Source organism: Pagrus pagrus, assembly GCF_965226575.1.
Source record: "Pagrus pagrus genome assembly, chromosome: 2".
In the NCBI taxonomy this organism is placed as follows: domain Eukaryota; kingdom Metazoa; phylum Chordata; class Actinopteri; order Spariformes; family Sparidae; genus Pagrus; species Pagrus pagrus.
In genome coordinates, this window is record NC_140186.1 from 20,818,535 (window position 1) to 20,841,370 (window position 22,836).

The 22,836-nt window shown below is 39.3% G+C and overlaps 1 protein-coding gene across 5 annotated transcripts in view; it reads left to right on the forward strand.

Annotated features, from left to right (window-relative positions):
* myh10 (myosin, heavy chain 10, non-muscle) overlaps positions 1-22,836 on the forward strand; it is a 56,255-nt gene that overhangs the window by 12,359 nt on the left and 21,060 nt on the right. For 3 of the 5 annotated variants that reach the window (XM_084340252.1, XM_084340255.1, XM_084340253.1), the window contains exons 4-17: positions 9,706-9,733; positions 11,248-11,350; positions 11,716-11,745; positions 12,217-12,231; positions 12,861-12,878; positions 16,561-16,653; positions 17,497-17,560; positions 17,840-17,938; positions 18,149-18,292; positions 18,782-18,877; positions 19,775-19,893; positions 21,754-21,906; positions 22,110-22,283; positions 22,457-22,630. In XM_084340252.1, coding sequence (XP_084196378.1) covers positions 9,706-9,733; positions 11,248-11,350; positions 11,716-11,745; positions 12,217-12,231; positions 12,861-12,878; positions 16,561-16,653; positions 17,497-17,560; positions 17,840-17,938; positions 18,149-18,292; positions 18,782-18,877; positions 19,775-19,893; positions 21,754-21,906; positions 22,110-22,283; positions 22,457-22,630 — 1,310 coding nt within the window. The remainder of the gene's footprint in view (positions 1-9,705; positions 9,734-11,247; positions 11,351-11,715; positions 11,746-12,216; positions 12,232-12,860; positions 12,879-16,560; positions 16,654-17,496; positions 17,561-17,839; positions 17,939-18,148; positions 18,293-18,781; positions 18,878-19,774; positions 19,894-21,753; positions 21,907-22,109; positions 22,284-22,456; positions 22,631-22,836) is intronic. The other 2 variants (XM_084340254.1, XM_084340256.1) reach the window with 1 other exon arrangement.

Below are 22,836 nucleotides of genomic sequence, written 5' to 3' on the forward strand. Positions count from 1 at the left end.
TCCTCTTTTCTTTACATCCTCTATTCTTCGCACATTTGTGTTTCTACATGACTGGAAATGGGTGCATGGGGGCAGGGCTGGGAGACCTGTCAATTAGTGATGCGTTGATTCCAACACATTTGTGAGTTTTCTTATTTTTTGAAGCAATGACCCCTGCCCTCAAGCTTTTCCAAGTGCCCCATGTATTTACTGTATGTCTTGGTGTACACAAGCCTGAGCGGAGATTTTTAATGCACTGCTACAACCTATTTTCAGTCGTATCAGAATTAACAGTGTTGTGGTTGAAAAGGAGGTTTGTAGGTTGGAGATTAGTGGAGGCCAGCTGCTGTTCAGCTGTGGCCCTGAGCATTTCAGCAACCTGGTTAGTATAAGTGAAAATCCAGTTGTATACAGTAGATTAGCACTGGTGTTTTCTTTTCTCTAACAGGGCAGTGTAGTCACTGTGCGGCCAAATGCTTTGGCAGACATCATTACGTTTCTTACGTTTCCCTACCCACTAGCAGATGCAGACATGCAACACTTTTCAGAATGTTTACTCACTGGGAAAATAAGGCAACCACTTAGTCTGTGATTGCGTCACATGCGCATAATAAAAGGCACATATCGTGTATCCCTATGTTTAAAGGTCCAGATTATAAATAAATTGATTTTTGAGCGCCAGTTTTTGACTCATAAATAAACTTTCTTTCTTTCTTTCTTTCTTACAAATTGGACCTTAAAGTCATTTATCAAGAAAAATGTTCTACACACATTCACTGTTTTTAGCTTTTCTGAGTTTTATATCCTTGAAGTTACATATCTTTAGATGTTTGTTGGACAAAACATGCAATTCGAAGATTACCCATTGGTCTCTTAAAACTGTAATGACCATGTTTTCACAGGATTAATTAAACATTTTATTTAATTGTTGTTTGTTGCTCTAGTCCAATACAATACAACCAAACATATTAAACAGACTACCAAAAGAGTCTGCCAAAATTTGACAATTGTCAACTCACAATTACATTATCTCAAGTTTTATGTCACCATATTGCAAAAAGCTGTCCCAGTCCTCTCAGAATGTTTCATTAAATTTCACAGATTAATATCAAACCCCTTCACACTTCATGCTAGACTTTGCAGTGTCAGCTGGCATCTGAACAGTAAATAACACTTGAGACAAATTATTTGTTGCCTTTGATTTATGACCTTTGGAGCAGAACAGATTGGTGAATCATATTTACGGCTGAAGGGTGTCTAAACCTCACTGGGATCTGTTAATTACCATAGCATTGCTGTGAAGCCAGTCGGTGCTCGTGTGGGAGGTTAAATGAGGTGTTGCCTAACAAAGAAGGGGTGTGTAAGCAGACCTCTAGAACTTACTGCACATCTGTCATTGATTAGTGGTCCAGATAGTTTACATAATTGCCCCCGCTGCTCAGCCGATGTGAAGTCACTGACGCACAAGAATCTAATTTTATCATATCTGGAAATGTGTTTAAAGGAAATGCTGATGCTTGCTTGAATGAAAACATGTGTGAAAGGGCCGGTCATGTCAGCAGTGGCGATGGATTCCAAAGTGGACGTGCATCAACAGCATTGAACGTGTCCCTAGGTGGGGTTTTGAAACAGGGGGTCTTTGTTTCTGTGGAAATGGAGAAAGACCCCCTTCTTGTGTGTCTCCCTGGTGTTTAATCAGGGCGTTAGGTCAAGTCCAGCTAGATCCATCTTAGCTTAGTGAGGTTTTCTCAAAGCACTGCTCTTTGATTTCTCTCATAGATGTCCATTTTATCAACAATGAACAAAGCACTTCTCGTCTCACATATCAGCAGCATTACTGATATTGATAAAAGATTAAATGAATTGTTTAAAGAATGCAAAGCATGCTTCATGAAGTTTCTGGTGTACATTGTAATCTATACTGTCAGGAATGAGCTTGGGAATGTTTAGAATGGCACAGAATTATGCTCTCAGCAAACTATGTCTCACCTGGCGCCGATGAGGTCTGTAGCAATTGCTTTGATGACCTTTTGAACCGAGACTTGATGTCAGGCTCTTTCAACTTCACACATCCTCCAGCTTAGTTCTTCTGTATCCCCTTCAAATAAAACAGTATTGTTGAGAGGACTATTTTACAAAGTGATTTCACAAAATATTGACATAATGAGATTTTTGATAAATAGTCATCAGTAATATGGATTTAATGACTAAGTGGGTAACAGTCTGGTAAGTCCGGAAAATTACATCACACAGTGTGTTGGACATCAATTGGCGTATCGGATATCCGCACAAGTCCAATATGGGCAGTTTAAGAGATATAAAGTCACACACTAGAATAATGATTTAATATCAATATACGCCAGCCATATAGTGACCAAAGATGAAACATCTGTTTTTAGATTGTAGCTTGATGTAGCTGATTGGTGGAGCATATTTTGCCTCCATCCATCATAACAATGCTCAGATGTGGGTCTGCAGAACATATACCTTTATGGTTATTATCACCAGATGCGAAATGATTTCTGGCAGACTTTATATTAGTCTCAGATATATCTGTCCGTCCAAACTTCACCTGAGGGCTGTTTCAGCTACTGGAAGGGGTTCAGCGTTATGGGCTAGTATTTCATTATACAATTTTATGAGCCAAAGTAGATTTTATTTCTGCTTTGTCTTTCTTGTTCCTTAAATATATCACCTTCAGCAAGTCTCATTTTCCCATTTGCACTCAATGATTTTCCATCCTTTCCCTCCAGTCACCTCTATTTGGCTGCCACACTACCTGTCACCACTGATTTATTTTGCACCTGATGTAGATATTAACCTCAGATTTTTATGAACAATTTATTAGACCAGTTTCTTATCCTCAGTTTGCATGAATACCTTGAATAATAATCAAAATTCTGTTTTCAGTCTTCCTCAAACACAGTTAATCTCCCGATCAGATTTCATTACAGCCTTTCATTCTCAGAACTGTTCCACAAAGGAAACCAAATACTCTGGATCTCCTTTGCATTTGTTTCCATCTGTAAATCCCTGGCTGAAACGTCAGCTCCAGCTCAACCCACACCAGAGGCCTTTGCAACTATAGCCCTAAAATGGGTGGTTTAAAATGATTGACTACTTTGACTTTTGAAAACTTCCTGACGCATACCTTTGCTTCAAGGGATAGTCCAATCCCAGTAAATAAATGGTTTTCTTATATTTGGAAAGTGCAGTCAAAATATAGACAAGTATTGGTTCATGCCACTGCAAACATGACTTCAGCCTTCTTTTAATAGGCTATAAAGACCCTTTGGTGCAGCATAACTGCGCTGAGGTGTTACACTAATAAGCAATCACAACCTCTAGTTTTCCGTGCCAGAAAAGACACTAAAGACACCCAGAATTCTTCAAAATGAGCACTGTTTAAGACTCTGTTGTTAAAATGAGTTTCATGCCAACACCCCTGCACCATCCAAGTGTGCTGAGAAACAAATCCCATGATTGCCTTGTGGGATGCTTAACCCAACGCTTTATTTTAGTTGGAAAATTAAATATATGTGGTAGTCCATTCATGGTCATTATGCAGTTTCTTTGTCTGGTGTCGGTCATCACAGCCCTAAAGCCAGTGTTACATCATATCTGAATGTATGCCTAGATTTGCAGGGTTGCATTCATTTTCAAATGATTATGTAAGATTATATGGTGTTGAAAAATCTTGACAGTAGTTGTGATATCTGTGGACAGTGATCATTGTAGGATAGTGCTTCTTCAAACAATTTTTTGAATGAAACAGCCACGGACACTGACACAGGTGATTTCAGTTGTGTTGCCTGATTGGACCTCTTCTCAGGACTTTGTTGGCGTATACAAACTGCGCTCGATTGACATCATCCTTACCCCTCTATTGGTTTGGTCACACCTGTCAGAGTGGGGCAACTTTCACCTTTTACAATTCGTGTTAGCCCATACATTTTTGTGACATCACATAATTCTCAGCATAGCTCCACCCAACCAACAAGCGCACATCCTCTTTAATAGTGCCGGTTTTATACACGTTGCTCCAGCACTGAGGAGATGTGTGTGGCTATGCAGGATTACTGATTGGGTAACACTTCTGACACACCTCTGACACACCCACCAAACTAGAAAATGTACCTCAGACCCCTCTGCATACTATTTCATACAGTTTCAAGAGAATATGTTGTTCAATCCAGAAACTGTACCAAAATTGTGCACACTGTTTCACATCATGCCCCAGACTGGGTCTAATCAACCAGAGTAACTGAAAACAGCTGTATGGGTGTGCAAAGCTTTTAAGGGAGCATCTGCTATGGCTGCAAAGTCCATTGTTGTTTGTAATAAATAATAATTAAGGTTTCCATTAGGAATAATTGTGTAATTCAGCTGTGCAATGGATGTGCTCTAACGAGGTTTGTTATAGATATTTGCTGTATGTGAAAGAACTAAATAAGCAGTGGACAGAGCTGTATGATACTGAAGAGGAAACTACATAGTTGAGTGGACACTCATTTACTGAAATTACTTTTATCACTGCTAGTTGATGACTTAAGTAATGGCTTAATGTACTGTGTGCACCAAAGCAAACATCACCAGTTATGTTATAGCTCCCCTTTGCTTCACAGACAGCATAAAGACAGAGCTCTATTTCCTCCTGTTAATGAGACAGCACCATGGTGCTCATGGATTTGTCTTCATTACCCTGAACATTCAGCTGAGGTGTTTTACTATAGACATCACTGTTGTTTTCTGGAGGTTTTGTCCCGCTGTGACAATTTTAGTAACAGCTCGATTAGCTTGCAGCTCTGGTTTCAGAGGTGAGTGTTTGCACTTCATTGCCACTCCTAAATACAGGCATTAGCCATCAGTGGCAGACACTGGCCCGGGCCCAGCGTGCCACAGCCTCACAATGAGCTCACTGTCGTGAGCTGAGATCAGTCCCCCCTCCCCTTCTCTTCTCTCCTTACTGGGAGAAACACCACATGCAGAGCTGCTGTGTTTATGTCAATGCCTCAAGACATCCTCAAATTTTTCACTCTCACCAATTTGTAAGACCATTGATGCAGACCTTTTCTATGTGCGGACTACTTTTATTGATATCTGTGTAACCTCTGGCATGTCCATGAACTCTATTAAACCTGTATGTCTGAAACACGGTGACGATCATATGCTTTGTTTCAACTTTTCTACAGTCTTGCTATTTTTAAGATCTAACAATGTTTGTACCCTCAAAAATGTGTGGATCTAAAATGTTTAAAAGATATTCAGACTCCTCAGCTTTCGCTTTGACTAGTTTTATACTACATCCTGGGGGAATCATCACCGCTGCCTACTGGAGTCATGTGAAGCTGGCAAGAGCATTACCAATCATGCGAAACCCACAAAACAGTCCTTATGACCATCAAGCAATGTTACGAAAATAACAGCCCCTGTTTGGGTAGTTCTGCAGACACACAGTCCTCTGCCAGTAATCAGTGTTTTACAGTCTGGAGAGGTTGTTAAGGTTGCAGCAGTGCTGGCAAATTGGTGAATGGAAGTGAGCAGTCTCACAATGACTGGATCATATCTTTCCACTGTGTCTGCAGCCAGTCTGATAAAGGAGACATCAGCTTTCTGAGTGGCGTTGTGTTTGTGTCTGATTCAGATAGGGGTGTGAGTGTAAAGAGAGATGAGAAAGAGGTGGGGGGCTGACGGGGGATTGTGTTTGAGTGTGTGCTGTCATGCATGGTGCAGCAGTTGACGTCAGACCTCAAGAAATCCTTAAGGACTGGGTTAGCTGTCGTGTGTTAGTGCTTGCATGCATATGTGTGAGGCCCCTTCTTATAGTGCTTTACTGCAGGAAGTTCCTGGTGGAAGCCAGGAAACCCAGGTTGTCCCTGATGAGCCACCCAGCTGTGTCCTCAGTCAGATAATATTCCATCATTTTACCCCACTGTCAGCACTTCAGTCCAGAAAACCTTCACCTCTGGCAGAACGGTCCACCCAGGGACTCAACATGTACAAAACGATTTGAAATATTCACAGCCTGGCTTAGAGCTGTGCTCCTAACATTTTTGGCTCGTGACCTCTCAAAATTGAGCAGCGTTCACTTGTGACCCCTCATCACATGTTATGGCCTTGAGTGCCAACATGAGTTGTGAGCAGTTCAACCAGAGCCTGGTTTTTACTTTCTTGGATTCTGTCAGAATAACACGTTCATTTTAGATTGATTTAGTTGTTCCACCGTTACCAGGGAAAACAATGCCCCGATGCACTTCCTGTGTGCCGTAATTCCGCTTTTGTTTTTCCAGGTAACATACAGCCCAGTGACAGAATTGCACAGTGAAGGCGAGGATTATAGGGAACCCAACTATAAGCGAATGGTGTCATTTTTCTACAGTCATTACACTGTACAATCAGTATTTACTCAGAATAATAAGTTTGACAGCCCCTGTGAATTATGTGAAAGTCTTCAGTATTCCAAAAAGAATATAAAAAATGTCATTTAATTTGTGATTAATCTTGGAAACCTCTGGTGGGTCCTGACCCGCATGTTGTATACATTTGGGTGTTCCTACATGTCTTAAAATGATCAGGAAGTTAGAATACTTAATGCTCTCATTGCTTCCTAAATCAGGGAGCCCTCAGATGAACCACACTAAACTGAATTAGTACAGTGAAGGAGTGGACCATTAGCATTCTGCAAGTCTGCTCTGCTGCTCCACATGGTTAAATGATCAGCTCTCTCTTCCAACCACCTCTACCACTGTGATTTTAATCATCTTGTTAGCTTGTTACTGGAATGGCAGAGCAACACATCCATACTGAACTTTGTCTTTTCTAATCCAGCAGTTTTCCATCTCAGTTTAATGCTGCTCTATTAGATCATTTCAGCAGGTTTTGATGGCCCATCACTCTGACATTGAGTGGGTTGAATCCACTGATTCAGGAACAAAGAGACTATATTTATCAGTGTTGCATTTTCCGCTTGTTGCAACACTTCCAAAGTAATTCAGTTGCAAGCTCTTGTTGCCTTGCAACCATTTGCTCAGGGCAAACTTGAGGGCAAGGTTATTTTTTAAGGCTGTTTGTGAGCTACTGAGTTCATTTTAGAAACTAAAAGGACATCTCTGGTAAAATGTGAATGTTCAAGCTAGAACTGGCTTGCTCAGCCTTTTTAAAGTCTGAAAGATGTGTCTTTTCTTGAGTTATTGATGGCTTACCAAGTCAATCTACTAATACATTAGCTTGTCAATCACCAATCACCAGTAACTCCTTCAATTACGAACATGTAGACTGTGCAATACAGTAACAGTATTAATGACCTCTGAATACAGGCCACTTGATGAACTGGCACTTACTCATCAAAGAGAGATACAGGAAATGGCTATAATGAAATGAGGTGGATGCACAATTAATCTTAAACTGTCAAGCCAACCTGTAAGTATATTAAAGCTGCATATTTGTATTTGGGTATAAATCCATATTATTTGGTTTCATGTAGTGGTGGTATTACTATAATTGTGTTTTGAAAGATGAATAAATAATCTTGGTAAATAATCCTGATTTTATATTAATTTAATCTTGACACAGCTTCACACTGTTCTCCCAAATACATCTTACACATTTGCAGCTGTCATTGACAGAGACATGATGCCATGCCGGGGCCAAAGTTTTAGCTCTGAATGAACATTAAGTCGGTGTTGAGTGAAGAGAGTCTGATGACTTTTATCTAATCATTGGACTTCTTGCTGCTCACTCAGCCATGTGACTGGACAGGAGGCCCTATCCCTGTGGGGGGCACTTGAGGAAGATAAAGTACTGTTTTCCCATGACATCATCACCATTATTTTCCCCTATAGGTCCTCTATGACTCTGATCCATCTCACTCCATGCTCTCAAGACTCTCCACACTGGAATACCTCGGAGCTTAATGGAGACGCAGTAGATGTCATATTTTATTGCCACATGACCACAGTGCTAATTGCCCTCAGCACAGCACACATTAACATTTTTAGACAACAAAAGAATTGGATCACTATTGGTGCCATCACGCTGTAAGTGGCTGATCCTCTGTTCAGTCCAACTTGACCACATTTTGTTTTATTGATCTAGCTGACATTTGGAGAGATCATCCATATTAGTCTGCATTCTTGCACTATTAGTTCATGTGTTGTGGTGTATGTGTACTGCTTTTACCTGGGATTTAAGTTTACTATCTCTTGCAAGTTTCTATTTAATCTATTCTTATTTTATATTAATAATTATTTATTTTAATTTATTTATTTATATGTACGTATTTCTGTCCTTGTGCTCCTGTAGCACCTGAATTTCTCCTACACGGGATCAATACTATCGCTTATCCAGTATGTCCCAAACAGATGACAGATGTACTGTTTAGGCTTCATTCAAATCTGGTACATATTGGCTTATTTCAGATATATTGGTATCATCATATAGATAACAAGAAATGTATAGGTTTAAGGTCATTTGGAAACAGCATCACAATTACACAGTTTGTCTACAATAGAGCACTGGCAAGTTGATTTTTCACTTGTAAAATCTCCTGCTCATTACTGTCTTCATCATATTTCCATTTAAAAAAGATCTGTGTCTGCATTAAGATTATTTTATCTATTCATGTATACAATATTTACTATTGGGTGATATATCGTAATTGGTTGTTTACAATCTCCAGGTATTGATACCACTATCAGCCTTAAAAATCCAGTATCTGTCAGGCCATAGTAATTGTGTTGTTGGTCTGTAACCAGTGGTTATTTTGAAAAATGAAGCTTAAATTAATAAAATAAAGGTTAAATTGAAGTTTCAATGTGTAGGATTTATGGGGATGCTTTGGAAAAAATTGAATAAAATATTCATAATTATGTTTTCATTTCATTTCAGTGTATCATCACCTAAAACTAAGAATAGTTGTGTTTTTGTTACCTTAGGCGAGCAGGTCCTCTTCCACAGAGTCCACCATGTTGCTACAAGGAAATTTGAGATGAGGGGTATTCAGTTGGTTGCGATCTGCAACCACACTGCTAGATGCTGCTAAATCATACGCAGTGGAAAATAATATTGAAACAATTTTACAGTAATTTAGTTGCCATTCATTTCATCGTACAGAATCAAGTACATTTATGTTTGCTGTTGCTGGAGAATTGTGTTTGCATTTTACTTAATTCAGTAAATTAGTAAGCTGTATGCTCCCTGAAATGGATCGTATGTGATTTCTATCATATGCTTCATTGTAAAATCAGGGATTACTGGCTCTAGTCCAAGTCTCAAAATTATACCCAGAGTCAGCACCCTGTATTTGCCAATATAAAGCTGACATTACTAGGGCCTTATCTCTCCTGTGCAGTGGTATGACTTCACAGTGCCACATCTCTGCATTTCTGACATTTCATTCCAGGAGATACCTGTGGTGAAATGCTGTGAAGCCTGAGCCTACTGAAGAATATTCCCCGACAAGAGTAATTTTGTTAATCTGATAAAAGAAAATGGTCTCAGGCTGTGAGAAACATAATATCTAAAGCATTTAATGGCATGCTCACATGCACACACCGAGCTTGACTTTGACCCTCAAATCCGCAATCTGCTGATAAGACTTTACTTCTGACACAACGTTGTGGTGATGAGGTTGTCAATCAAACCACGTGAAAGCACAGTAGAGACTGAATCATAGACAGACTGCTGAGGTTGACTTTTATTCTTTCCCCCTCTTCCTGTCTCCCACAGATCGAGAGGACCAGTCCATTCTTTGCACGTGAGTACACGGGCTCAGTCCACTACTGCATCCATTTTACTTTATTTTCTCAATCTTATATAAACACTTGACCTTTATTGAAACTGTTGTTATTGCAGCTTTTGTGCCTTATATTGATGAGATATTGCATGTCTCCTCTCTGCTTGGTATTCTCAGAAAAAAACATCACTTGCTGCTCTATATTTCCCAGTAGCACTTTTTCCTTTGTGTCTGAATTAATTGAAATTGAAAGTGACAATAATGCACTTACTGGTAATTACACACGTTCATGAGAAGTGCAAGTGAACCAGCTGCCTCTGGGGCCTTGACGGCTATTTTACATCATGTCTCAGTGACATTGACCAGGCTGTCACTGCTTGTGAGAAAAGTGAGAAATGTGGGTCAAAGAAATGCTTGACATTTCTGCTGCATAGCCCTCAGGCGTCTTCTCAGTGACAAGTGTCTGCAGATGACAGGAATGTCGTCAAAGAAAATGCCAGAGAGGGTGTCAGACATGAGTTATGCAGCAGCCCAATCCAGCCTGATGCCGGCTGGATTGTGAAGTGTTCATGCTATTTTGACTCTTCCATACACACAGAGGGTTAAAAATACTTATATTGCATGCAAAATAAATAATTAACTACAAATACAACAATACCACAAACAAAGCCTGAAACATATCTTATCTGTCACTTTTAAAAAAAATGGGAATATTTATCACATACACATACATGCAAACATTAAAATATAGATTTTGCTGATTATCAAGAGCCTCTTACAGACTAGTGAGACAAATTAACACTAAATATGGACATAAAATGTAGAAGCCTCACAAGAAATGATTTAGTCAGCACTCCCTGTTTATATGGCTGAAATGGGGGAGCTAAGGAATGTAACACCCTGCAGTCCAAGGCCGACAACAGAGACATTGACATAATCCCTCCATGATTACCCTCTGTTCACGGTAGCCAACGAGCGCTCACACACCGCTCTCCTCATCTTTACTCTCAGCCACATCACACTCAGTCTGAGAGCAAAACAATATTTTGTGCATACTTGGTGTATGAAAATGTGCACTTACTGTAAAACCTTAAGTGTGCTCTAAATGTAAACTGCTCCCCCCAAAGTTTTTGCATGGCTTGGAGGACTTGAGAAGATTTCTCATGCCATGGTCACTGTATGACAGGGCAGTGAAAAGCAGGCTACACATCCACACGCCAGCAACCACAGGCCGAAACTGGACTGACTCTCAAAAAATACTGCAGAGAAAGACACACATGATTAGATACACACCGATATGTTTTTCACTTTGAGTCTTAAATTACATTTGTTTCTAGAAGAAAATGTCAGGGATTATGATCTGTCCTTAACCACAAGCATCTGCAAATCTGTACATTTTTAGCTGTATTGATCCAGTTTTTGAGGTCACAGAGTGACTATGGTGGACATGTAAAGGGTTAAGTTTAGTTTAGTGTTTCCCACACTATTCTGAGGATGTCTGTTTTTGTGCGCATTGTCTTTTTTTTGTCTCACAGAGGTGAGTCAGGAGCTGGCAAGACGGAAAACACAAAAAAGGTCATTCAGTACCTGGCACATGTTGCCTCCTCCCACAAAGGAAGAAAAGACCACAACATTCCTGTGAGTATTCTCCTTTCTCATTTCTCTAATTTAGGTCAGCAGAGCCTGAAATGAATGAGCCCATAGAAATCTGTTGAAATACTAACTTTTGACTTTTTTTTAATGTTGGATTTGCATGAAAAATATCTTTGTGTGCTTAAGACCAGGTTCTTCTTTGACCTTTATTTAACACTTGAATTAGAAATAACTAATGAGCAGTTTGCTTGAGGTGATTGTTGTGGGCTTCGTTGAGACTATAATAAAGTCACACATTACAAAGATGTGCTGATCATTACAATAGTATAGGTGTAAGTATACATATCAGTACCTGCAGTATTGTGCGCACACAATCTAACAATTTGCATTTGTTTATGTGTAACAAACAGCCAGAATCACCAAAACCAGCGAAACTACAGGCAAGTCTTTACACTTTCTTCTACACCATGTTGATGTGCATGCTACACTCACACTTTCCTTTCAAACAAACTTTAAATTCTCTTAAATGGGCTCATAGAACATCTGTTTGACTTGAGCTCATTAAGGGCTCATCAAATGGTGTAAGTAAGTTCAAAGACATCAGAACTAACAGTTGACACTTAAAGGAGACATATTATACTCATTTTCAGGTTCATAATTTCATTTTGGGGTCATTACTAGAATAGGTTTCAGGAGCAGTGTTTTCTGTGGGAGAGAAGAGCCTCTGTTGGTGCAGACTTTGACCTTTTTAACTTTCAAGGTCTTTTACATGCACAATAACCTATATAACACACCGAAGGAAAGGGTAAAAAAACCAAAAAAAGCATAATAGGTCTCCTTTAATGTACTGTATTATGTCAAAATACCAATAAAACAGCATATTTAGCTTTTACATTTTCTCTCTCTGTCAGGCACAACATGCAGTTGTAAGTAAATTATTAAACCTGCATGATTGTTGTGTTTTCTATGAATGACTTTGTTCATATGTGCAGTACTATAAATTTACTTGCTGTTGTGATTCACACTCAGTCACATGCATGTTGTTTTTATTTGTTGTGGTAGCCACCTGTGGAGCCTTTGCTGTCTCTCGTGCTGTATGAAATGTAGTCACTTGGCTGCAATAATAATTAAAAATGCCTATTGCTTTGTCTTATAGTTAGGCCTGTATCTTATCTGTGTTTTAGATTGTTATAAGTTAAGATGGTGACCACACCTGTCTTGCTTAAAAGCGTCCGTTGAGGACATCCATAAGAATAAGTTTCAGTCTTGGTCACATAGTTCTTGTAGCCACCTTACCCGTGACTGAATTACAGTATACCTGAGATGCATGGTACAAACAATAAACTGTCTTTTAATCTAGAACAGATAGGATTAGGCTTACAAAGGTATTATAATAACACCTGTGTCTAATTCCATCCACAGACTGCTGTAGGTTCTATCGCTAATGCCTAATTAAAAAAATGTTTAGTGTGAACGACAGGTTCATTTGTATCCATGACATTAATGCAATTTATTATTTTCCATAATAACAATTGAATCTCCCCATATCCTACAGAGTGGAGCCCTGTTTTATGTGAGTAGTATGTAGTTTTTCACCTATCTCACTTCACTTTTGATATATAAACGGGGTGCTTTACCCACTCTGTTGCCACCTACTACTATACCTCTTTGACATTTCCTGATGGGGGGCAGTAGATGCTTTCCATCCACCTTAATCCGCCTGCTTTAGTTTTGCTTTGCATGATCTGTACTTCCTGTCCTCAATGAGTAATTTGAATCTTCTTCTTCAGACATTTACATTACTTACAATGAGAGGACATCTCCACTCATAGAAATCAATCATTGATCTAATATTCTTTTAATAAACTAATGGGCAACCATGAAGTTGATGATCCCATCTTATTTATTTGCCTGTATAATGAAGCAGGTTATTAACATTGCATGTACTGTCTAGTTTATTTCACTCTGTGTCACCTAAAAGAAACAAGAAAAACAACCTGTTGACGTGTTTCAACAAACGTTTCTAGTAGTGCTGGGCGATATGGCGAGTAAAATAATATCGGAATATTTTTAGGCCATATCATGATACACAACATACACCACAGTATTTTGAATTCTCTCTAAAAGCACTTCATAAATGCTAGAACTGGGTTACAAAATCAAATATCATGATATTTCTTACTAAATACCTCAATATTGATATTGCGGCAATATTGTTTTGATGAGCATCGGTACTCTCACAAAATATTAACATACTGAGACACATTTAATTGAATAATCATCAGTAATGGGGATATAATGACTAAGTGAGTAAAGGAAAGTACTAGAACAAGTAGAACAGTCTTGCAAGTTCAGAAAATGACATCACTTTACTGTAATGCATCCTTTAAAACCAGAATAAACAACACTTTAACCATATCAGGATAGACGATATACCGTCTCTTATTATCATAATGATATATATTGTATATAATGCCCAGCCCTAGTTTCCAGTATGATTCCTGTCGGCCGCAAAAGGGATCAATGTCCCAGCTTCTCATTTGTGAGCAATGTGCAACCTGAACCAAGCACTATCACAGACTTCAGAATCAGATCAAATAATGTAGCTGTTTGTTGTTGTTGTCCTCAAAAACAAATCATCAATATACATCACATCCATCAAGTTATGACATTAGTGATATTAACTATTTGTTTAACATTAAATTCAGCCTAAAAGCTTTGTTGGTCCATATGAGTTCCCCACATTGGCTTGTTCTTGTCCAGATTTAAATACTGTGAGCCATTTTCCAAGAGTGTCCTCATTTTTCTTTGCTTGTGAACAGAGCAACTTTTATGTATTTGTCTGGCCGCAGATGTTGAGCAGTGAACACACATCCATGACCACTGGCCTCATAAGATTTAGTGGAACAGTCCTGACTTATCCTCTTTGACTCCACTCAATCTGTCCTAAAGCACTGCTGCATGGCCTGCCAAACAGCCTGCACTTTGATAAGAGACAAACTTGTAGCTTTGACCTTTAAAAGGCAGAAAAGTTTTAAAGATAATTAGTTTGAAGGAGATGAGGAGTTTTCAAAATGACTGGGTGGATGTATTTGTAGTGACTGATAATGTGCCTCTCAGTAGCTTTGAGACATCTCAGTTTAATTTTTATCACAGCTACACAATGAATGGCCGGCTCAAGTGGAGGAGCCGGCTCTGTTGGCTGTCAGATGACTGACATGCTCACTTTGCAACAGGAATGTGGGTCAACTTCTAATGCTACTAAATTGGCCCCCCGCTGGTGTTTGTAATCTGCTCTTTGTTTTTTATACGCACAGCAGACCACACATATGGGTTGAGGTTGCCAATGAGCAATTTTAACTACCAAGTTGCACCCGAGGCCTGTGTTTATACAGAAACAAAGGCTTCAATCCTCTGCTCTCTGCAGGCTTTGCCACTGCCTTGATAGCTGGAACGGGACCAGGCTTATCCAGTTCAGCCCTGCTTCATTCCAGCTGCTCAGAAACTCAATTAAAAGCAGCCCATCATGCTCTCCGTCCAAAGATCACATTACATTTCTTACATCCTGAGAGTAATGCTGATTCCTCATCTCACAGGGTTCCTTTTTGTGGAAAATGTCCTCCTCAAACCTTCAGCTATTTTTGACGTAATGGGAAAATATTCCACTCAGCCACAAGAAGAGAAGTAACCTCGCAGAAGAAATTGTTTTGCTCTCCTCCATTTCGGATTCTCTGGTCATGACAAAGCCCACAATGTGGCTTTGATGGAAACCAAGCAGGCCACCTGTCCAAACATCGCTCATTTATTTATTCAGCCTCTTGAAGTGGCTGACAAAAAAAAGTGTTTCTGTTGTGTGTTGTGGACACATTCTTCCTGACATGATGTCTCTCCTTTATCACATAAAAAGCCTTTTTTTCCACCCAGAAATGTTCTCTCAATCAATATCAAGCAGCGTGACTCATCATTAGTCCTTAGTCAGCCTCAGGGTCTTGCAGCTTCAAAAGATAAAACTTCTGCAAATGGATTTAACCGGATTGTGGAAGGTTTTATGATCTGCATGTTTACAGAATTAGTTTTTATTTTATGTGCTTGCGAAAATACAAAAAGTTCAAAAGCCTTAAGTCCACTGCCAAGAGCTAATGCTTTCAGCATTTTGGTTTCTAAATTGTGATCACACGATAAATCTATAAAACATAAAGCCAATGCTTAGTCATCAAAAAGGTGGCTTTGTTCAAAACCCAGAAATATTTAATTTTCAATGTCATAAAACAAAGAAAATATGCCAAACATGTGGTTTTTTAAACAGGAAAGAGAGAGTGGTATTTCTGCTTGATAAATGACTGAGATTATTAAATGTGATTTTTTTGTCAAACAGCTTTTTGTTTGTTGTAATAATAATTGTTCAGGCGCCGATCAAAGCAATTTAATTCATTCTCTGATCTACAACAAGAATTTCCTCTTAAACATTTTGAATACTTTGATGATTAAGAAGTGATATGATGACCTTTAGACCATACTTCACCATCTGGGGTAGGATATATATTTTTTCCTGATTTAAAACTTTTAACAGATACATGTAAAGATGTTACATGGTTACACTGATTTTTGGTCACTTCGTCTCTGCCTGAGATGAGAATGACTTAGAAGCTCTTTGTGTTGTGCCGCGTTGCCTCCTTAGAAACTTAAAAATTCAGCTTCAGTTTTGGAAAACTTACAACTATCAGGAAAATAATTTAGCTTATTTGAATTTGTGGACAACTACAGAACAACTCCAGGAAAATAAGAGCCCCTGAACCTTGAACAAATTGCCCACCATCATACAAAAACCCCACAAAGTTGTTACAATATTCATAACCATACACATCAGTATTATCATGATGATTAAGGGCTTCATTTTCTCAATTCCCATCAGTATAAATATTCACATATATTGTTGTGCCTGGGCGCTGAAATAGTGTTTTAATTTTATTCTCAAAATAAAATAAAAGTATGACTTTCACACTTGCTGTCATCATCTTCTCTCTGGCTTTATTTGTTCAGTTTACATGCACAGTGATAATGTATGTGAGGTCTTTCTATAAAAAACACGACAGGTCTTCAGATGTCTGCCGTCTTTGTCTGCATGTTTCTGTTTTTTTTTTTTGCTTTATTCTTTTCAGTTGTCAGAGAAAATTGGAGTTTCACAACTATCTCATGTTTGTTTGTTGGTCTTTCATGTGACAAAGAACTGCTTTAATGCCTTCTTGTTTTTTCAGGGGGAACTGGAACGTCAGCTTTTACAAGCGAATCCCATCCTTGAGTCTTTTGGGAACGCTAAGACGGTGAAAAATGACAACTCGTCACGTTTTGTAAGTACAGAGAAATAATATTAATGAAGGGGGGCTGCACTCTTAATGAAGTCTAGTCCACAGTCTCCTCCCGTCACAGCTTAATCTTACTTCGGCATACGAGTCAGATTTGCGTGACTTTTTTTGTATCTTCTAGAAAGTTCTTATCTTTTGAGAATAAGCAGAGGTAAAACTGATTGGAAGTGATTTCATTATCCTACTTTTCCTGGAAGTAAAAGGTGCCTGCTGGTCATTAATGAAGCCTCTGATGTACTTTATCCTTTCAGACCGGAGGCAGCTCCACTTAGCAGGCTTGTCGATACTCATACAGGATAAGAGGGACATGAGCAAAGTCTTGGTTTAAGTCTTACTGTTGTAAATTAATCAGTCAAATGAATGGGAATTAATGTGTTGCTTCATAAAATGAACCCTAACTGTCTGTGATAGTGGAGATAGTCTCCATTTGTCATCACTGAGAACTCTATCATGTCACTGTATAGCTCAGGACCTGTATCTTAAAAGCACTTACTCAATTAAAATGTATTGGTGCTGATGTGAGCCCAGTGTATTAAAGCTAAAGTTATGTTTTCACGTAATGAACATTTAACAAATCTTATAAATATTTATTTGAAAGGCCTAACTATGAGCCCTGTAGATGATCTTTATCGGTGTTAATGTTCATAGAGGATTCATGCATACTCTTACTGTACTACACTGTTGTATAAACATTCAACCTATCAGACGCTCCTTGCTGCGAGGCCTCTGTGTGTGTTCCAGCAGAGTCATTATGTTTGTGATTGATTTCTGTATGTCTTGTCTTGTGCACTTCCCGTCTGAGCATTTATCTTCTGCTCATCTCTGCAGGGGAAATTCATCCGGATCAACTTCGATGTCACCGGATATATTGTTGGAGCCAATATTGAAACCTGTATCCTGTTTTGAGCGGTTGACTAGAACTGACTAGCATTCTGCTTGTTATCAGTCAGTGTAGCTGAGATCTTTACAAAGAGGTTAGCCAGGAGTGTTCACAAAAATGAATCCAATGGGACCTTTTTACCAAAGTATACTTAAGAATTTTGTTGCCAACTTGAAACAGATTATTGACCCTTACACTAGGAACGGTTTTCTGTATACAACTGTTTTAAGTTTTGATTCAACCTCAGGCTGACCCACCAAGTAGATTTATTCTTTGACCATTCTGTGTCAGACTTGCTGGAGAAATCCAGAGCTATTCGTCAAGCCAAAGATGAGCGCACCTTCCACGTTTTCTACCAGCTGCTGGCTGGAGCTGGAGAGCACCTCAAATGTAAGTAGGCTGAGCTGTTAGACCATAGGTACTTCTTATCCTCTCATGTATATTATGAGTTAACTGTATCATATATAATGAATTATAGATAAAAACAAACAATCGGTGTGTGTCTTCTGTTAAACACATGTTCTTACCTTTTTGAGAAAAAAACAAAACAGTCATATCTTAACCATGTTTCTAAATGTTTTTCCATGTTTCTTTCCACAGCGGACCTGCTTTTGGAAGGATTCAACAACTACCGTTTCCTTTCCAACGGTAACATCCCGATCCCCGGCCAACAGGACAAAGACAATTTCCAGGAGACCATGGAGGCCATGCACATCATGAGCTTCGCCCACGAGGAGATTCTGGGTACGTTTTCCATAACACCAGCGTTTCTTAAGCAGCGATTTAATCAAATTGTGCAAAATTGGTTGTATTGCTCAAGAGTGTGCTCGACTTAGAAAATATACAACATAGGAGGTGGTGGAGGACTGTCGGCTGGTATGAACATGAGGGACATTTCTTGAGGAAATGTTAGCAACGTTATTACCAACATATCTAAACATGCACATCTTCCTACGACATTGCTCTGCTAGCTGCTACAACCCAACAGCTAACAGTCCAGGATGTGTGATATGATGGGCGAGGATAAATAGTCACTGCAAATCACATTGGATTGGATGAATTTGTGTATGAATTTAGCAAATTAATAAAGTGATACGTTTAACCAAGATTTAATCTTCTCTTAATGCCTCTATTAACATAAAACCAACCTGTTTTATTGCTTAAACACATGTAATGCTGAAGTGGTGTCTTACTAAAGTAATATTGTTTTTCTCTGGTCTCTTCTATCTGTAGCCATGTTGAAGGTCGTGTCCTCCGTGCTTCAGTTTGGTAACGTTATCTTTAAGAAGGAGAGGAACACAGACCAAGCCTCTATGCCTGATAATACTGGTAGGTAACACACACACACACACACACACACACACACACACACACACACACACACACACACACTGCAATCCTTTTACATCTGCTTCATAACCTCGTAGCTTTCAGCTCACAGGTCAACACGTCCTCGTCCTCCTTTTCCTCTTCACATATATACTTCGGCTCCTCTGCTCCTCTTTTCCTGCCTCCCTCACACTGCGCACCTCATCCACACAACAGAGGAACTGCCGATTTATGTCTTTTCTCTGCCTGAGCCTTGTCAACCTGCCATTAAGCCACATCATCATTATGAGGATTTACTCCTGAAGGAAATGGGGCGCAGCCTTCCAGTTCTTCCACATGTGGCACTGCAGATTTAGCACTTAAACGAGGGAGACAGGGAGAGAAGTTGAGTCTAATGCTGGTGATGCAGCTTGGCCAAAATATTCCCAAATGCGATGAGCAGAACTTAAGCAGATGTTTTTTTATTTTTTTATTTAAGTAGTGAGACTTGGCTGATTTAGACCGGATCAAACTTTTTCTGCTTTTCCACAAACTCCAGCCATATAAAATATGACATTTTCCCTATTTTATTCTATAAGAAAACATCTTTGGGAGATTTGTCAGAAATCCAAATATCAATTGGCAAACAGTGTTGTTGAGATATTTGAGTTCAGTTTCTATGGCTTTAGAGCAGTTTGTAATAATATTAATTAAATTTTCCAAAAGTGAAAAAATACCTGATGAAATTATAATAATTGAATCAGTCTTGACAATAATTTCTCCTTAATGTTTTATTTCTCATCTTGACAAGACACATTTACTGTTTAAATTCTCCTACTGCTGCTTCCTTCCATTCTCGTTTAGATAACATAATATGTTTTTCTCCTCTTGTGTGCTCTGTCCTTCTCTGTTTCTCAGCTGCTCAGAAGCTGTGCCATCTGCTGGGTTTGAATGTTATGGAGTTTACCCGAGCCATCCTGTCACCAAGGATCAAAGTGGGAAGAGACTATGTCCAGAAAGCTCAGACTAAAGAGCAGGTCAGTTACGTGTTTGTTTTGTTTATTGACTGACTTACACGATGTGCAGTATATCCTCTTTAGTTGCGAGCTGAGATCCTCTGTAACACTAGCAATGATCTAATGCATACTAATGCAGCTGAAGTAGGTCTTCCACAGTGCAAGTAAATTTCATTATTGAGTTATGGATTTGCGTAATTGGAGGAGCTATTTTGGGCATGCGGGGTTTCAGTAGTCTGTTTCATTTTCTGCATTGAAAGGAGATAGGCGTAAACCCATTTGAGTTATCAGTGCAAAAAAAAAATCACCACTTTGATTAGACAGTTTAGTAAAGTTTATTTAAGAGGGGACACAGTGAATTAATAAAACACATGATAATACATGAGCAAAGATGCCAGAATGAGCCAAAATGGTATTTTTCATCCGTAGTCCCCTGGATAAGGTGTTAAACAGGCTTCATAAAATACCAAAAAGCAAAAGAAAAGAACCAAACAGGGCACAAAACAACATAACACAGGGCATACAGTTTAAAGACTGGAAAAAGACAGACAGTTATTAGGACCAGTAAAACCACCAGTGACCTACAATATAGACAGTACATATAGAATGAAATAGCAAACAAGGAGAAAACACACAAAGCAAGTGAGTTTAGTGCTCACATGTCACATGAATAATCCATTGTTTGATCCGTTACTAAAAGATCTATACGTGTTTAGTTGTCTCATGTGATTGCCTGCCAAGACAGCATGGTAATGTTTTGTCTGTGTGTGTTTGTCGTCATGGCAAAATGCGGTTCTGGAGACACCGTTTGGAGCGGGAAGTAACAAAGAAGTGATCTTGAGTATTTTGCCACGTTTTCTGTTAGTGGAGAGATTTTTGTCAGCACAACAGCATCGCAACCATGCATGATACAGTCACGAAAATCCAACAATGCGTATTTGAGATCAAAATAAAAGCCAAGTTCAACATTTTATTCCAGTGGAACCTCTGACAGACCAGGCTGATTTATTTAAGACACCTTTTCGCAACAGAATAGTGTAATCTCCTGTTGCAGACCCCCTTGTGACACAATCAATGTCAGTTCTTCTGTTTATACAGGCCACAAATGGCCGTGGAGCAAAGTCATGAGTGACTTTATATGCTGTACCATGCACAAGTTTTCATATTTCATCTGAAATTACAATCCGATATATAGTGTGAGGTAGTACATTTTTATGAGCATAAACGCTCCCAGTTGAATGATCAGTACAGAAGAGAGCAACCGCATGAAAAGAAATATCTACTATTTTGATAAGAACGTTTAAGGCACAAGCTTGTGTACATAAAAGCATGTGGATATGAGTCAACAAAGACTCCCAAGGTGCATTTTGTTGAGAAACATCCGATCACCAAGCTTAAAAAACAAATCTTATATCTTGTCTTCTTTGTTATTGTTCTGGGCACACGGGAGGCTTCGTTTTACCCTCAGTACACATCCTACTTATCAATCATTCATTGCCATTTAAAATGCAGTCCTCTGCAGGACTTCTGATCATAATGGATACAGCTTTTTCTCAGCTGTTTTAGGCCATAAAACAAGTCAGACTCAGAAAGCATGTGGAACATTAACTTTATACAGTCTAGCCAAGATGTTTGAGCCCATTTGTCCAGTGTTGAGTAGATTTCCTCTTCACGATCTGGAAACATGTCTGAATTATACTGACTTCAGCCCCCACCTGCCTGTTACACACACACACACACACACACACACACACACACACACACACACACACACACACACACACACACACACACACACACACTCTCTTATCTTCCTTATATTCTCTCATCTTTACTTTTCCCACTCTTCCTCTCCTCTCTCCTGTCTCTCTCTCCCTCTAGGCTGACTTTGCTGTCGAGGCCCTGGCTAAGGCTACGTACGAACGTCTGTTCCGCTGGCTGGTCCATCGCATTAACAAAGCTCTGGACAGAACCAAACGACAGGGGGCCTCCTTCATCGGCATCCTGGACATTGCGGGTTTTGAGATTTTCCAGGTTTGGATTTAGATCTTTTACATTTTCTTTAAATCTTTAAAGGAGGCAGTTTGTCCTTTTGTGGCTAGAGGACTTGTTTTTTTTACGGTTAAAAATAATGTTGTTAATGTCTTATACGTATAAGCTACCTAAGGTTCTTTTCAACAATGCACATTTCCACTAACAGTATTGTTGTTCTTCTTTGTATTGCCCCTCTACAACAGTTGAACTCATTTGAGCAGCTGTGTATTAACTACACGAATGAGAAGCTGCAGCAGCTCTTCAACCACACCATGTTCATCCTGGAGCAGGAGGAGTACCAGAGGGAGGGCATTGAGTGGAGCTTTATTGACTTCGGCCTCGACCTGCAGCCCTGCATCGACCTCATTGAGAGGCCGGTCAGTGTGAATGAGATAAATGAAACTGAAAAACATAACTACTTATTTTCCCACTTATTAATGAATCATTCAACCATGCTTAAAAATAAAACTGTCAGCTAAATAATAATGTCACATTTACTATTCATTCTCTCTCAAGTCTTTATTTGTGTCCTCTGTTAATATTTCTTCAGGCACACCCTCCAGGAGTTCTGGCGCTGCTCGATGAAGAGTGCTGGTTCCCCAAGGCCACGGACAAGACCTTTGTAGACAAGCTGATCCAGGAGCAGGGCACACACACCAAGTTCCAGAAGCCCCGCCAGCTCAAAGATAAAGCCGACTTCTGCATCATGCACTACGCCGGCAGGGTACGCTCGTTCTATCCCTTTGAAAATCACACTCACCAGGTTTCTTTCTCCGCTTTAATGAGAATACGCTGTGGGGTGTGTTTCTTTTCAAGCTGGGAGTTCACACCTGGCTGGATATCAAAAGATAAAATAAATTAGGTCTTTCCTGGCAAACTACAGGATAAATCTTTCATTTTATAGAGCTTATTTTTAGGGCAGAGACTATA